Source organism: Spea bombifrons, chromosome 7 (genome assembly GCF_027358695.1).
Source record: "Spea bombifrons isolate aSpeBom1 chromosome 7, aSpeBom1.2.pri, whole genome shotgun sequence".
Taxonomy (NCBI): Eukaryota; Metazoa; Chordata; class Amphibia; order Anura; family Pelobatidae; genus Spea; species Spea bombifrons.
Window position 1 is genome coordinate 32,504,510 of NC_071093.1, and position 18,010 is coordinate 32,522,519.

General features: G+C 41.4%; 3 protein-coding genes across 3 annotated transcripts; all 3 read right to left on the bottom strand.

Moving 5' to 3' along the window:
* Positions 1–116: 116 nt before the first annotated feature.
* Positions 117–2,705, bottom strand: LOC128501679 (E3 ubiquitin-protein ligase DCST1-like). The gene has a single exon (XM_053471245.1). The coding sequence runs from the start codon at positions 2,681–2,683 to the stop codon at positions 719–721; it is 1,965 nt and encodes a 654-aa protein (XP_053327220.1). The 5' UTR covers positions 2,684–2,705; the 3' UTR covers positions 117–718.
* Positions 2,706–7,937: 5,232 nt separating this feature from the next.
* On the bottom strand, positions 7,938–16,167 carry LOC128501683 (COP9 signalosome complex subunit 8-like). The gene is made up of 4 exons (XM_053471249.1): positions 16,049–16,167; positions 15,615–15,685; positions 8,972–9,020; positions 7,938–8,116 (listed from the first exon to the last, which is right to left on the bottom strand). Exons 1-4 carry the CDS (start codon positions 16,124–16,126, stop codon positions 8,078–8,080), a joined length of 237 nt encoding a protein of 78 aa, XP_053327224.1. The 5' UTR covers positions 16,127–16,167; the 3' UTR covers positions 7,938–8,077.
* On the bottom strand, positions 12,651–15,210 carry LOC128501675 (E3 ubiquitin-protein ligase DCST1-like). The gene has a single exon (XM_053471241.1). It carries the CDS (start codon positions 14,919–14,921, stop codon positions 12,729–12,731), a length of 2,193 nt encoding a protein of 730 aa, XP_053327216.1. The 5' UTR covers positions 14,922–15,210; the 3' UTR covers positions 12,651–12,728.
* Positions 16,168–18,010: the final 1,843 nt, after the last annotated feature.

Sequence of the window (18,010 nt, forward strand, 5' to 3'; positions counted from 1 at the left end):
AAGAACATTTGATACATTTTCTGATTTGATAAATTATTTATTTTACATACTTACTGATCACGAATATCGGCCGTTATGAGTCCTGACGAAACGAGGAAAAAGTGCAACTTATATCACTTATTTTGGTTTTTATTTTTGAACTTATTACACTATATTCGTTTTATTTTTATTTTCCCCACATATCTATGCGCCCCGTTTGTCTATATATCATGAATATTTACTAGTAAAGCTTTTTTTGGTATTTTTTGGTTTCTTGTTAAAATATAGCTTTAATTATGTCAGTAAAATAAGGCAAATCGTGAAATGTCATTGTGATAAAGAGATAAGTGTTAATGGCACATCTTAATGTAAATTATATGTTTTTATTTTAAACAAAAAGTTTGCATAGTTTTTTTTTACCTGATTAAATCGAAAAAATAATCCCGAGAGGTATGCAATGGGGATATTTAAAAGTGGCACATAGAAAACTGAATCGCTGCAGTAATACTCCAAAGGCAGCAAGACCATAGCAAAATAAATATTAAAAAACAAATATCGGTAGATAGACTAGTTAAATTTACCCAATGTTCCCAACACAAACTATAACTATTTGTAAACAAATTAAACAAGGAGAGGGATACTTGTTTTCGAGATGGAGCTAAAAATATTTTATGTGACTGTGGCCTAGTGATATGTAGGTACATTGTTAAGGCACTTGAAAATATCTGCACAATCCATCTCATAAACCAATTCTCTGGTTTCTGCACACAATACAGCGTCTGCGAATGAACGGGCGCATCCAGCTCAAATAACGGTGCAAGGTAGTAGCAAAGCTTTTCAGCCAAAGTCTGTTCGCTCTGGCCCTGCGGATGATCTGTTTCCTTTTTATTTCTGCGTATGCAGCCCGCTTATTCAGGTGTTCGTTATAAAGGAACAGAACGCGCCGCTTTTCTTTCTTTGGAAAGAAGAAGGCAGCAATCACTCTGCGGAGACGGCCAATATACACCTGGACAAAGCAGAGCGACAGGAGTCCGACCACAGGAAGGCAAGACCACAGATAGCCCTCAACTGACATTCGAATCGGATTTAATAGACACATGGTGTTATTACTCAGGTGCATGGTGGCAGAAGAGCTGTTGAGGTTACCAATAGTACGCCTTAACATCCTGGAAATAAAAGTATCGCCTCCAACCAGGACCTCCAGTTTGTGGTGACTGGAGAACACATACGAGATGTGCGAATGTTTCCGGATAATCTGGAATAGGTGATAAAGGATCCAGTCTGTAGTTAAGGCTAAGATGAGGAAGGTGAGCATGGGAACACACTGGAAAAACTCCATCATTGTTGTCTTCATCTCAAGGTCCTGAACCGCTGGATTCCAGGGAAACACAAAGCTCTTGCGCTCTCCATTCCTCAGGGGTAGAAGGTGTCTCTTATTCCGTTTCCTCCTGCGAGCATCAATCTGCCTGAAGTAGGTTGTTACATAGGCGTTATCAAACCTAATGTTGGTGTTGTACTGGTGGCAATACTTGTAGGCAGAGATAAAGATGAAAACAAATGTGCAGGAAATGACAACACGGACAAAGGACCCAACCTTCCTCATACCTAACTTCTTCTGCTCTAATGTCTCTGTAATCTCCTCTGTGATCTCCTTTTTAGAAATGTTCATGCCAAGAAACATGCTTGGTTCTTGTTTAACTATTGCTATTTTGCTAGCAAAGCCATCGTCCTTTCCATTCATAGTCGCATTGACCTTATCATAGATTGTTCCAAAATTGGCTTCCATAGGGATCTTCTTCTTGCACCATGTATTTACAACATTCATGATATTGCACAAAAATGAGAATTGCATAGGAAGGCACAAGAGATGGTTAAGGACAGGTAGGGGAATGGCCTTCATACAATCGTCATGTTTCTTGGCAAACCACTCACGGCATTTCTCAATACCTTTTTCAATAACGAACTCACAGCGCAGCATAGACTTCAGGTTGAACTTCTGCAGAGTGTCAAGAGTCTTGTTTTCCTCTTTTGTCTCCTTTTCTTTCTGTTCCTCAAGCTTTTTATCATAGCCTTCAGAGCTCTGCACCTCAGAATCTGTCTCCTTAAAAACAGATTTTATGCCGCTGGTGTCATTTTTAAGTTCTTTTGCCCCTTTTACCAAGTCTTCAATTATCTTTCTGAAAGGGTTTATAATAACTTTCCAGGACAACTTTGTGTGGTTTATCTGGAGCTCCACCGTGCACCCAATGGATTTTGCAACATCCTCCATGTTATGCTGCAGGTTGCTGACAGGTCCATCAAAAATAGACTGCAGTACATACATCACCAGGTAAGCACGGCCTTCTTTGCCCAAAATATTTGGTGCCATCATGATTGTGGCACAGCGAAAGTGAGAAGATGTACCCCATCCGATGGCAAAGGTTCCTGATATCCCATATAGAAGGTTTATCTTATTTTCTTGATATAGATTCATTGGATGTACCAACAAAAAGTAGATTCCAGTGCCAATCATACCCCCAGCTCCAGCACCAAGGAAGAATTTTGTCATGAAAAATTCATTCGGGTCACTTAAAAGGAATCTAACACAGAACATGGGCATGGCAAAGGTCAGGAACCGTTTGATAGTGGAATTCGGTCGCTTTCGCTTGAATAAGCGGCGGCTGCTCCTCCTCCTTATAGGTTTGCTTCCACTCTTCTGGGTCATCTCTCTTTCAAATTCGTCTCCTTCAATCTCCTCCTCTGCAGCATAAGTTCAGGTTTTCTCCTCCCTTTCTTATTTCTGCTCTTCTTTGAGCCCAGAAAACAAAGGAGTGTCCAATGATCCACAATATTTTTGGAGAATGACCTGAAAAAGAAAAATGTTAGCCAACTCATAACAATTCCGGTCTCACATATATTTTAAAACGGTCTGTTTCCCATCTCCCAATGATCTTAATTATGGAAGTATCCAGCCCTAACCTAGCAGCCTCTGTCGCTGCTCCGATTCTAAAAGAGTGAGAAGAATAATGTTCAGCACCCAGACACAAAGCGAACAAACATTTTTTTAACACACTGTTAAATTGAAATCTTGTAAGCAGTTGTCCTGAACCATGAACAAGCCAGTTACCAGAGACCTTAGGGCGCTGAGCCATAAAAGCCTCAGACATCCTCACAGGGCAAATACCATTACCATTAACCCTTTGTAGGACTATCCAACAACCTTTACCCCGCTTGTCAGTTTTAGATGACCTCAGAAATTTTTTTAAACTAACGCCACAAATAACATCTAAGATTTGTAAACCTGAACCACCCTTTTTATTAATAGCCACTAGCTCATCTAATCTAAAAGCCCCCAAAAAGGCAATAGTAAAAGCCGTTTTGAATAGGCAAGACTCAAATATCATCCACTACTTTCACTAAATCATGCAGTAACTCATAAGAAATAGGTCTTCTCAAGTCTTGAATACAAGTTCTACCACCATAGCCTTTCAAAATCTGTTTCACTAAAAAATCTTTAAAAACATGTTGCTTAGCTGCTAAATTGAAGAAAAAAGATATACCCAACAAACACGGAAATTTTCTTTCTTAATTAGATCCAAAACTGGCATCAAACAAATCTACTTTGTTTGATTGAACAAAATTTGACCATAAACGCCATGACCACCTATAGCTGGCCCATGTGCTTTTTGATAAAGATCTGGCAATTAAGTTTCTTACCTGGGAGAAGTCAATTCCCATATGCACGGTGGAACCTGCAGCCCTTCCTTCTCTGCCTGGGGTGCCAGCTCCCTGAACAGCTTAAAATCAAAGCGCGAAAGAGCATCAGCTATATTGTTGTTTTTCCCCGGAATGTGTTTGGCTTTCAACCAAATATTATTAACAAAACACAAATAAACTAAGCGCCTTAATAAACTTATGACTGGTAAAGATTTTGCTCTCAAAGTGTTAACCACCCAGACTACCCCCATTTTATCACAATTCAACAAAATCCTTCTGTTACTCCCTGCAGGACCCCAAAATACAAGAGCCACAACTACTGGAAACAACTCCAACAATACTAAATTTTTAGTCCAACCGGCTTCGTACCAATCTATAGGCCATTTAGCAACAGCCCATTTCCCTTGCCAGAAAATTCCAAAACCAGATGCTCCCGCTGCATCTGTGAAAAATTCTAAATCATCACTAGTGATAAAATCATGCTGCCATATGGCGGCACCATTGAACTTTTTAAGAAATAACTTCCATATTAACAAATCCTCCTTAACCTGCCTAGTAACCCTAACTCTGTGAAAACCTATCTTCTTCCCGGCAATAGCTTTAGCCATCTGTCTGGAAAAAAACCCTTCCCATAGGGATTATCCTAGCTGCAAAATTCAATAAACCAAGTAAAGATTGAAAACATTTAACTGTCACCTTTTTAGCCGATAAAACTACATTAATCATAACACGCAATTTAACCACTTTTTCTTTAGGTAACTTAAATAACATCTTAACCGTGTCAATCTCTATACCTAAAAATAATAAAGAAGTAGCCGGAAAAACTGTCTTATGTGCTAACGGAATACCAAAAAACTCTGATAAAACAAAGAACGAATTCAACAAATGTAAACAATCTAAACTATCCGCCTTACCAATAAACAGGAAATCATCTAAATAAAGGACCACAGAATCAAGGCCCGAAACTTTCTTGACCACCCATTCTAAGAAACAAGCAAAAGCTTCAAAATAAAAACAAGAAATGGAACACCCCATCGGCAAACATTTATCGAAGTAGAATTGACCATTAAAATGAAAACCTAAAGAAGGAAAACAAATCGGGTTAATAGGCAAAAGCCGAAAAGCAGCTTCAATGTCCACCTTAGCAAGCAAAGCATTTTTTCCAAACCGTCTCACCCACATCAAAGCGTCATCAAAGCTAGCATAATGAACGGGAAAATCAGCTGTGCAAATTTCATCATTAAGAGAACCTCCTTTTGGAAACGAAAGGTGATGAATTAGTCTGAAGGACCCCTTTTCTTTCTTTGGAACCAAACCCAAAGGCGACAACCTAAAATTGTCAAACGGAGGAAATTGAAAGGGGCCCGCAACTCTCCCAAGCAAAATTTCTTTTTTAATCTTTTCTTCAACAATCGTCAGATTACCTTCTACCGATTTCAGGTTATTAACCCAGCATAAGTTATCACCTTTAAAAACCGGAATATTAAAGCCAAATTTAAAACCATCATGTAGCAGTTTAGCCATCCGTTTGTTTGGATAAGTGTTTAAAAAGGGGAGCAGATTTAACTGTCTCACCGGCATCTCCGCTTTTTGGAAACTGATCCTTTCCCCTGTCCCCTACGAAAACATTTGACAGCTGGGTAGCTACATTCATGCCTAAACCTACATGAGTTAGGCCACTTACATTGGGAATCATTAAAGGACCAGCATATACCTTTTTGACGCATCTGCTGTGCATTAACCCCTTGCGGCCTAAAATTAGAAACATTTTTTTGAGGAAGCAAAACACTAACCCATGTTCCTACGTCCTTCATTCCCCACTGTAGGTTCTTATGCACCGCTAGCGTTTGCCTGAAAATCTCATCATAATTAAACCATGACAATCTACCAAAGTTCTTAAATGCCTCTAAAACTGCTTCCAAATGTTGAAACATTTTCAGAACATGGGCATGGCAAAGGTCAGGAACCGTTTGATAGTGGAATTCGGCCGCTTTCGCTTGAATAAGCGGCTGCTCCTCCTCCTTATAAGTTTGCTTTCACTGTTCTGGGTCATCTCTCTTTCAAATTCGTCTCCTTCAAATTCCTCCTCTTCCACCTCCTCCTCTTCCATATTAACGTTTTCCACATCTTAAATGGGTCATCTAATGGGCCATACATGAATATGCAAGAGCCCATTTTTAAAACAGCCGTCATGCCCGTCTACTGTATTTCTGAAGCCTGAGCAATGTTTCAGTTATTAGGAGACAACTGTCTGGTAAGTCCAGTGTCAGCCGTGGTAAATACTGTCTTTCACTTTTACCCCAGGGCTCAGATAGAGCCTTCTGAAGAGGTAGATAAATGCAGCATATTGCACATGAACATTTAATGAGGGAACTATCCTAATGCACTCAAAAAGCTATTTTTAATCACTATTTAAAGGAAGACAGAGGTGGAAACAAATAACTAAGTGACCAGTACTGGCTTCCATATACCAGGAGGAATGCCTTTCGGTTACTGTACGCAAATATGAACAAAAAGCACCCAGTGTTTTACCTATGTGCAGATATTATTATTTTGAGTCAAGGGCCGATGGGGGCTCTGTGTTTGAGAGAACTGATGGGGAAGCTGCAGTTGCAAGGCATAGGGTGGGATGGTTACTAGTTTAGTGTTTTAATAATGCACAGTTATGTCTGCATGATTGATAATAGCAGTTGCGTAGTGTCTATTACGAGGTCTCTGTGCCTCTCACAGCATGGTTAGGAAGATGGGATCAGAGATCCTGGCTCTGTTATGGATTCTCATGCTTTATATGGGAATTCTAAGACAGACCTGAGAGCACCCAAAATAACTGAAAATAAAAGTGATGTATGGGAGGGGGAGGAGGCAAAGTGATGTATGGGAGGGGGAGGAGCCAGTGATGTACGGGAGGGGGAGGAGGCAAAGTGATGTGTGGGAGGGGGAGGAGCCAGAGTGGTGTGTGGGAGGGGGAGGAGGCAAAGTGATGTATGGGAGGGGGAGGAGGCAAAGTGATGTATGGGAGGGGGAGGAGCCAAAGTGATGTATGGGAGGGGGAGCCAGAGTGGAGTATGGGAGGGGGGAGTCAGAGTGGAGTATGGGAGGGGGAGGAGCCAGAGTCGAGAATGGGAGGGGGAGGAGCCAGAGTCGAGAATGGGAGGGGGAGGAGCCAGAGTGGTGTATGGGTGAATTTCAGGGCATATAGGGGGTATAAGGCATATCGATATTAGGCATATCAGGGGGGCATAAAACAAATCTGGGGGTAAAAGGTATATCAGGGGGCTCAGTTGCATATCACTGGCATATAAGGAGTATAAGGCATATCGGGGGCACAGTGGCATATCGGGGGGCTCAGTGGCATATAAGGGGGCACAGTGGAATCTGGCATATAAGAGGTATAAGGCATATATGGGGGCAGAGTTGCAAGCTGGGGGTAAGAGGTGCATAACTGGGGGCAGTTTGGTAAATAAAAAAAAATTTAAACAAGGCTTTTTTTCTCCGTTTTTATTAAATATGAAAAATAGTTAACATATGAATTAATATTTACTAATAACTGTATTAAAACCTAGTTTGAGAAACACTGTGTTTGGGTTCTTGTAGCTTTTATTATTATGTCAGTAAAATAAGAAGGTGAATAGAGAAAGGCCATTGCAATAAAGAGATGAAAGTGTAAATTGTACGTTTTTTATTGCAATTTTTCTTCAATTTAAAATAATGTATTTTTTTATCCGATTAATCGACAAAATAATCGGCCAACTAATCGATTAAAATAATCGTTAGTTGCAGCCCTAAGTGTGATTGCTAACAGCAATCACAGTCCCATCTTGCCTAGGTTCCAGCATTTACTGGTTGCCTGAGTATAAAAGGAGACACCAAGGGACACCAAGCCAAAGGCACGCTGCCGTGTTGCATCTAACAGAAAGAGAAATAATATAGGAGAAGTGTGTTCATTAACATTGCTTCACACTGTATTTAACTGGCCACTTCTGGGGTCAACCGCATACCAAACTTACATTGGTTTCTGCAATTTTCACCAATGGTCTAAACTTTCACCCTATGAGACACTCATGGCCAAACCATACCAGAATGTTGCCGTTACCTGATATTTTACACCATGCAGTAAAGGAGGGCAGTGGAACTAAGTACTTAGTGGCACAAAAAAATCCTCTCTTCTCTTTGTTTGGAGAATACAGCAGCAAGAGACCAAGAGAGGTCCGTTGAAAGAAAAAAAAAACACCACTATATAATGTAAAGGCACAAACCAGGAGTAACCTATACTTTCAATTTTATTTCAGAATTCACCATGTGCTGGACGACAGTGCTATACCTCTTACAGCCTCCATGATTGGTTGAATGTTTTCTGACCACTGGATGCGTAGATTCCGGGGAAGTCTCTCTGCCAGATCCTCTATCCCACCTCCCAAATCCCAGCCAGCTCTGCATTGGCCTGCACAAAAGAAATACAGTGACTTTTACAGACTGCAGCATCTCAAAATATTACCTTCTCTACTATATACCTAAAGAATAAAAAAGTAAAAGCTCTGCTCATATTGAATTTAAAATAGTTTGCTTAAAAAGCCATTTCAAATTGGGCTGTATATAAATTAAATCCCTCTCCTGCAATACATTTACTAGTGTGGGTGGTCTATTCCTAACGACGGCACTTTTACCTATTGCGTAATACACCCGAAACCCCTCTAGATTGTAAGCTCGTTTGAGCAGGGCCCTCCTCACCTGTTGTCTCCTCCCTGACAGCCGGGGAAGGTCTGCGCAATTGATAACGCTTGGCGTCTCGTGTGCTGTGTAAAGGACGCTCTATGGTTTGTCAGGAACCGCCTGGTGTTGAGGAGGGAGCAGGTCACAGTCTGACCGCCGCATGCTTATCCACAGCATGCTGAGAGAGTGCTCTCTGATGGACAGTCTAGAGGCTGAGGACTATCTCCATCTCCTTCAACCCCCTCACCCACTCCACTTCTCTATTTCCCCAGGCCGATTCCACTAATGTATACAAAAAACAATTGTATTATTTGAGCCTGAGACTAGCTTAGCACACCGACATTTTTCATTTTCCCTGATTCCACCAATGTGCTAGCCATACGTGCCATGTCTGGAATTGTAATTGTACACTTCTTTTACTGTATTCTTGAGCTTTCCGTTAACTGAAGTAGTACTGTACATGTATTGCCCTGCGCTGCAGTACTGCTTATCTTTTTATCTAATAAAAATAAAAAATAGGGCATTCGTTTCTTATAGTAAAGTAAGTATGTTTTGCACAGTAAAGCTATAAGCACACACTACTTACAGATTTGATGGCAGGTGGTATTCTTTTCCAGAGATATCTGGCATTATTCCTGGTAAAACATACAAGCATCAGTTACCAAACAATCACTCATTTGCTGCAGTGAGAAATATAAAATTAGATTTACAAATCACATATACCAAACCAGACCTCCTCCGGCTGCCCCCACTAGATACCAGGGAGCCTGAAGCACAGGGGACAAGTCTAGGGATGCACTGGTAAGTTTATTTGTATTGTATTGTGTATTTATTTTTTTGTCAATATTTTTATACCTATTTTAGAGATGTCAGTTTTTCTTATATCAGGGGGGGGCATAAGGCATATCAGGGGGGCACAGTGGCATCTCAGTGACATATAGGGGTAAAAGGCATATCAGAGGCATGGTGGCATATCAAGGGTAAAAGTCATATAGGGGGCTATAAGGTATATCGGGGGGCACAGTGGCATATCGGGGGTATAAGGCATATATGGGGGCAGAGTAGCATATAGGGGTATAAGGCATTTCTGGGGCAGAGAGGAAAGCTGGGGGTGAGGTGCGCATAACTGGGCAAAAATAGTTTACATGAATATTTACTAGTAAAGCTTTTTTTGGTATTTTTTGGGTTCTTGTTAAAATATAGCTTTAATTATTATGTCAGTAAAATAAGGCAAATCGTGAAATGTCATTGTGATAAAGAGATAAGTGTTAATGGCACATCTTAATGTAAATGATACGTTTTTATTTTAAATAAACGAAAAACTTGCATAGTTTGTTTTACCTGATTAATCGAAAAAATAATCGATTATGAAAATAATAGTCTAGTCTACATGCCTAAATGCATTGAGTTGCTGTCATATGATCGGCTGATGAGCTATTTGTGTTAACAAGCAATTGAACAGATGTACCTAATAACGTGGCCAGTGATTGTGCACGTGTGTGTGTGTGTGTATATATATACCGTATTTGCTCGATTATAAGACGACCCCCGAAAATCTGAATATTAACTTAGGAAAAAAAAAGAAAAAGCCTGAATATAAGACGACCCTAAAGGAAAAAAGTTTTATCAGTAAATGTTAATTCATGTAAACTATTTTTTTTAATAAAAGCTATGATTGAGAAAAATATTTTTTGTTTTTATTTCCTTGTATTTTCCAACCTGTCCCCCAGTTACGCACATCTGCCCCCAGGCTTGCCACTCCAATATGGCACTGTGGCCCATGATATGCCTTTTAACCCTCTATATGCCACTGTGCCCCATGGTATGCCTTTTGACCCCCTATGTGCCACTCTGCCTCCAGAAATGCCTTATACCCCTATATCCCATTCTGGCATTTAGGGGGTTAAAATGCATATTATGGGGCAGAGTGGCATATAGGGAGGTGTAAGGCATTCCAGGAGGCAGAGTGGCATTAAGGAGGTTAAAAGGCATTGTATAGAGCACTCTGCCTCCAGAAATGCCTTATACCCCTATATGCCACTCTGGCATTTAGGGGGTTAAAAGGCATATTATGGGGCAGAGTGGCATATAGGGAGGTATAAGGCATTTCAGGAGGCAGAGTGCTCTATTAAATGCCCCCTTAATGCCACTCTGCCTCCTGAAATGCCTTATACCTCCCTATATCCCACTCTGCCCCATAATATGCCTTTTAACCCCCTAAATGCCAGAGTGCCATATAGTGGTATAAGGCATTCCAGAAATGCCCTATGCCCCCATTTAACACACATTTAACTAACACAAACTCTCTCTCTCCCACCCCTCTCTCTCTCCCCTCTCACCTCCCTCTGCTCTCTCTCTCCCCTCTCACCCCCCCCTCTCTCTCCCCTCTCACCCCCCTCTATTTGAGGTCTGGTTAGAAGACGACCCCGATTACAAGACGAGGGGTATTTTTCAGAGCATTTGCTCTGAAAAAAACCTCGTCTTATAATCGAGCAAATACGGTATATCAGGGCTTGACAAGTTTGTTTTGAATCTAGGAGCCAGCAAAAAAAGTTAGGAGCCAGGATTTTATTTTTAACGACAAAAATTAATGTCCCAAGGGAATCCCTCCCACTCTCCTTGAACACACACGCACACACACATATATATATATATATATATATATATATATATATATATATATATTTAAAAAATATATATATATTTTTTACGATGTGAAGATCCTCTCCCAGTCACAAAGAACTCTTCTGTGAGCCCAGCCCCCTTGAGCGTCAAGTCTTGAAAGAAGTGGGAAGAAGAGCCTCACTAAGGCACTGCCACTCAGCAGCACGGTGTGAGGTGGTAAGACCGCTTTAATTTTATTAGGGGCCGGCTTACTTACACCGTGCTGCACGGTGACAAGGGCCAGTCTGGTCTTGCTCACGCGGGCCGCACATTGAAGTCCGGCGGGCTGGACGTTGGACACCCCTGACCTAGGCGTCAGGACAAAATTCTCAGTCGCCATGGCGACCTAGGATTTGTCGAGCCCAGGGAGTCTTGGGGTGCATTGGTAAGTGGGGGGATATCTAGGGACCAGAATGTCATATCAGGGAAGGGGCAGAAGGAAATTAAAGTAAGGTGTATTATGAATTAAGGGGGGTGCACATGAAAAACCAAAAGCCATTTTAAGTTGCTATTTGCATATAACCTATGCTGACTAACTGCATAATGGATACCAAACATGTTAGAATACACATATTCCTGTTCATTAGATAAGATACTGTTTCACCATTCCACTTTGTATTTTTTCTTTAAAAATACATTTTCCCTTTTCTCACCAAACTTTTAGGGTGCGGCCTATAATCGGGCCAATACGCTCTGTGTTTAATATATAGATACACACACATATATATATATATATATACACACACACACACACATACACTTACTCTGCACTACACGCAATGGCTCTAGAACTATATCGCTGAAAGGAGAGCTGCCTTGATGCTGCCTCTTTAGCAGGCCTGGTACACTAGAACTGGGCATACACACCTGATCGCAACACAACACACAGATATCCAATACAGCTCCCTGGGCCAGCCAGTGGAGATTAGAGGATTTCCCCGACTGGCCATGATGACCCCGCACAGAATAGTTAAGACAGTGGGGCAGGTACAAAGTACAGTGTCTGAAGATGGGAAACCCGAGAGGTATGCAATGGGGATATTTAACAGTGGCACATAGAAAAATATTAAAAAACAAATATCGGTAGATAGACTAGTTAAATTTACCCAATGTTCCCAACACAAACTATAACTATTTGTAAACAAATTAAACAAGGAGAGGGATACTTGTTTTCGAGATGGAGCTAAAAATATTTTATGTGACTGTGTCCTAGTGATATGTAGGCACTTGAAAATATCTGCACAATCTATCTCTGGTTTCTGTTGTTTCTATACACACTATTGGCAATTTCTGTTCTGGAACACTATGATACCCTCATATCTGTTCTCAGCTCCTAGAAAAGAAGGACTGTGGGGGAAGAAAGGATCTAGGACTGGGACACGTTGCTGGTATGTTTTGTTCTCCTCATATTGTATCTTTGTCTACATTTCTCTCCGAAACTCAGAACAATTGCAATACGCTGAGGGGACAACCTTTCATCCATGATTAGCTTCCTGCACTGGATGAGCTTGCAACCTTCTACTACTACCACCTTTTGTGTAACACTATCACCAGAAACACTAAATAAGATACCAATTATAATTAGTTTTATTTGTTATTGGTTTTTGTATTGCCACCAGGTGACCCCAGAATGTTTATTGCATATAGGTGGTAAACATATGCAGGTGGAATTCCTGGGATCATTCCAATTCATCCTCATCACTCTCGCTGTCAGAGACGGAGTCTTCATGAGGTGTACATGCATAACAGAAGCGCTTCATATCTCTCCAGCACTGCCTGCAGTATACTGTGCCACAGTCTGCTATCTCGCACACATACGAGTCCTTGGTTTCACTAGAACTGCACACAATACAGCGTCTGCGAATGAACGGGCGCATCCAGCTCAAATAACGGTGCAGGGTAGAAGCAAAGCTTTTCAGCCCAAGTCTGTTCGCTCTGGCCCTGCGGATGATCTGTTTCCTTTTTATTTCTGCGTACGCAGCCCGCTTCTTCAGGTGTTCGTTATAAAGGAACAGAACGCGCCGCTTTTCTCTCTTTGGAAAGAAGAAGGCAGCAATCACTCTGCGGAGACGGCCAATATACACCTGGACAAAGCAGAGCGACAGGAGTCCGACCACAGGAAGGCAAGACCACAGATAGCCCTCAACTGACATCCGAATCGGATTTAATAGACACATGGTGTTATTACTCAGGTGCATGGTGGCAGAAGAGCTGTTGAGGTTACCAATCGTACGCCTTAATATCTTGGAAATAAAAGTATCACCTCCAACCAGGACCTCCAGTTTGTGGTGACTGGAGAACACATACGAGATGTGCGAATGTTTCCGGATAATCTGGAATAGGTGATAAAGGATCCAGTCTGTAGTTAAGGCTAAGATGAGGAAGGTGAGCATGGGAACACACTGGAAAAACTCCATCATTGTTGTCTTCATCTCAAGGTCCTGAACCGCTGGATTCCAGGGAAACACAAAGCTCTTGCGCTCTCCCTTCCTCAGGGGTAGAAGGTGTCTCTTATTCCGTTTCCTCCTGCGAGCATCAATCTGCCTGAAGTAGGTTGTTACATAGGCGTTATCAAACCTAATGTTGGTGTTGTACTGGTGGCAATACTTGTAGGCAGAGATAAAGATGAAAACAAATGTGCAGGAAATGACAACACGGACAAAGGACCCAACCTTCCTCATACCTAACTTCTTCTGCTCTAATGTCTCTGTAATCTCCTCTGTGATCTCCTTTTTAGAAACGTTCATGCCAAGAAACATGCTTTGTTCTTGTTTAACGATTGCTATTTTGCTAGCAAAGCCATCGTCCATTCCATTCATAGTCGCATTGACCTTATCATAGATTGTTCCAAAATTGGCTTCCATAGGGATCTTCTTCTTGCACCATGTATTTACAACATTCATGATATTGCACAAAAATTTGAATTGCATAGGAAGGCACAAGAGATGGTTAAGGACAGGTAGGGGAATGGCCTTCATACAATCGTCATGTTTCTTGGCAAACCACTCACGGCATTTCTCAATACCTTTTTCAATAACGAACTCACAGCGCAGCATAGACTTCAGGTTGAACTTCTGCAGAGTGTCAAGAGTCTTGTTTTCCTCTTTTGTCTCCTTTTCTTTCTGTTCCTCAAGCTTTTTATCATAGCCTTCAGAGCTCTGCACCTCAGAATCTGTCTCCTTAAAAACAGATTTTATGCCGCTGGTGTCATTTTTAAGTTCTTTTGCCCCTTTTACCAAGTCTTCAATTATCTTTCTGAAAGGGTTTATAATAACTTTCCAGGACAACTTTGTGTGGTTTATCTGGAGCTCCACCGTGCACCCAATGGATTTTGCAACATCCTCCATGTTATGCTGCAGGTTGCTGACAGGTCCATCAAAAATAGACTCTAGTACATACATCACCAGGTAAGCACGGCCTTCTTTGCCCAAAATATTTGGTGCCATCATGATTGTGGCACAGCGAAAGTGAGAAGATGTACCCCATCCGATGGCAAAGGTTCCTGATATCCCATATAGAAGGTTTATCTTATTTTCTTGATATAGATTCATTGGATGTACCAACAAAAAGTAGATTCCAGTGCCAATCATACCCCCAGCTCCAGCACCAAGGAAGAATTTTGTCATGAAAAATTCATTCGGGTCACTGAAAAGGAATCTAAGACAGAACATGGGCATGGCAAAGGTCAGGAACCGTTTGATAGTGGAATTCGGTCGCTTTCGCTTGAATAAGCGGCGGCTGCTCCTCCTCCTCATAGGTTTGCTTCCACTCTTCTGGGTCATCTCTCTTTCAAATTCGTCTCCTTCAATCTCCTCCTCTTCCACCTCCTTCTCTTCTATCTCCTCCTCTTCCATATTAACGTTTTTCCACATCTTAAATCTATCTATATTCAGATATGGGGGGTCTTGCAGTAGTCACGACTTCACACTCCAAACACTAACTGCAGACTGGAATGGTCTGTGGAAATCACGCTGACTACTGCACAGCTACTGTGACATCACAAAGAGGCCCTCAGTGAACACACAATGGCTCATTAGCATATTCCTACCAGTAAAATAAGTGGCTGTAGTAACATTAAACAATCTGAACATAAGATTTATCACCACTGTGGGGAAATCCCTGAATTTATAGGGCATTAACACATATTCACAAATGAATCCGTATGAGCCCTGCCAACGGCCATCTCACAATTTGAATCTATAAAAACCACACAGAAAATGATATCTAAACAATGAATTGTATCTTTGTGAGTTATGTTGTAAAATGAAGAAATTGTGATTTCCAAAAGCATTTTTAAATTTTTACTCATTTTCACAATACTCATTTTCACAGATGTGATGAAGCAAGAATCATCATGAAATATATTAATGTCCCCGAATGTAACATGGGTCATCATGTTGTGCTTGCAGAGCAATCAGTAGTTGCAGAAGACAACCAGAACAAAAAAATATATTTAAAATATAAAATGATTAGAACAGCTGCACAGAAGTGTATTATTTAGTACGTTACAGCTGCAGCATAGATGTATCTTTCATATAATATCAGAGTTAGGAAGAATAACTTACATGTCATTGTGTAGAAGGTATAGCGCTAGAAGCTGACTGTACACCTGGGGTGTTGCAATACCTCCTGGAGCCTGAACAGACATAATGCAGTTTTAAACCATAACGTAAATATATGTGCACTTGACAGAAAAACAACACCAGCCCAGAATCACCTAGAGAAAATAAAACTACTAATGCCACTAGAGGTAACGCAGTTCCAGACATGATGTCACACTTAAACGTACACAAAAGACGTAGAGCGCTTCACTATGTACTATATACACGAGAGTATTCTGTAGCTAAATGCATCTAAACACAGCCCATGAAATCAGCAGCGTTACCACCGATTTGCAACCATAGCTCCCGATCTGCCACCCACCGGAGTACAGCTACGGTAGAGAACCGCCGTCCTGCCAGCTCCCTTACGTATAATGAAGGAACACTAAACGCCTCACCTCAAGTTCCTGCTCCTCGCACTGCTCCAACAACCTCTGGAAGGAGACCGGGTTTTCCGCCATCACGGCCACTGGCATTTTCCCCGCAAGCCCACAGGGCCTCCCGTCTAGAACCACTGACACCGGTCTTCCTCTTCCGGGTTCAAACCCGTCAATGGATCCAAAGTCAGAGTTGTTCTAACTACTAGAGACCAAAGTGCAAATACATGCCCGTCTTTCAACGGTAGCCATTTTGTTGGTGTCGCTTCCGTTCTAGTGCTTTCAGTGCATGCAAGGGAAGCGTACGACTACGTACTATCGTGTGGGCCGGGGGGGTGCTTGCAGACACTGGGGCGCGCAATGTTTCGCTGCTAGTGCTTCCCCGGTAGACTGCAAATTGCCTTTTAGCTTAATTCTAAACGGGCTAACGTCTCATCAAACGAAAAGTGAGAGGGACGAGAGGCTCTGCAATGTGTATCATCTGCTTACATAAATCATAGGGCCGGGGAATAAATGATTCCAGTAGAAAGGACGGTGAAGATAAATTTGGCCGAGATGGTTGCTTTGATATACGCAACTATCCTATGCAACGGACAGTTAAACACAATGTTACCTCTATTGATACCTCTTTGGAGTTTGTGTGTGTACACACACACATACATAGATACAAATATATGTATATATATTCACATAGATATATATATATATATTTGAGTACAATTATCCTTCATTTACAATGTTCAACCAAAGAATAAACGTTACTAAAAATATTGCAGTGTTTAACCTCTCATAGCACAGAAAAACATCCTGTTGGCGACAGTTGGTATCCTAGGCACGCCATGACTTTAAATGGGTGTAAAAAGCGATCTATAAATGCTTTCCTTACACAAACAATGTTGCTTTAATGCTGCCTCATGTGGCCCCTCTCCCGGACATCAGCCGAATATTGTATGGCGACAGACGCTTGATGTAACATAGTTTAGAAGGCAATTAATGATCACCCCAGGACTATGGTGACCACATGTACCAATTAACACACGGGGACGGATGCCGATATAACGTTAAATGCTGGACCCAAATAGTGCGATTGTGTATTAGCATTGAAATTGGAACCTGCATTCTGACTAACATTATTCTATGTCATAACTTCAAGTCTAAAACACACATATAGTGGTCACTAATATGCCAGCAACGAATACGCCCCATTACTATGTTATCTATGTTTATGTTTTCTTTTATACCTTCATTGAATGTTACGGCTTTCAAGATGTACTCCTGATGTTTCCATTTGGGTTTTTTTAGGACAACTTAAAAACACACACATTCAAGATATATTGTACAGAAAAACCACAAATATTACTGAAACTTTGATAAATGCTGGTGGTAAAATGTGTGCATGGAAATAGTTAATATACCAGCATTTGAAATACCCTGGGGTGCTTAGTTTTTAAACATACATGATTTGATGCGGTAAACCGAATTGATCGGCTTCAAAGATGTCCTCAAAAGCCCTGGGTTGGGTTTTCGGTGCCGCTAAATGCCTCACTATCGAGGCATTTGAGCGAAACCATTGAAGCTTACAAGGTGATTGTTGAACTTCTTGTTGTTTTCCTTCAACCTTTTCTGAACCAGTTTTGCTTTGTAGCAGGGCACGTTATTATCCTTATCAGGCAGTTTTGTCAGTGTCCATGAAAGGGTGTCCATGGTCTGCAACAATGCTTAGGTAGGTGGTACATGTCAAAGTAACACACACATGAATGGCAGGACCAAAGGTTTCCCAATATTCACTGTCCAAGCAATTTGAGCTACAGGAGCTTGTCTGTTGGATTTGACCATAAGGGTCAGGCTTGGCACCCCACTTGCCTCAATGAACCTTGGCCAGCCATGACCCTGTCACCGGATCACTGCTTTCCCTTCCTTGGACCACTTTTGATACTTACTGCTTCTTACCACAGCAGACCAAGAACGCCGCACAAGAGCTTC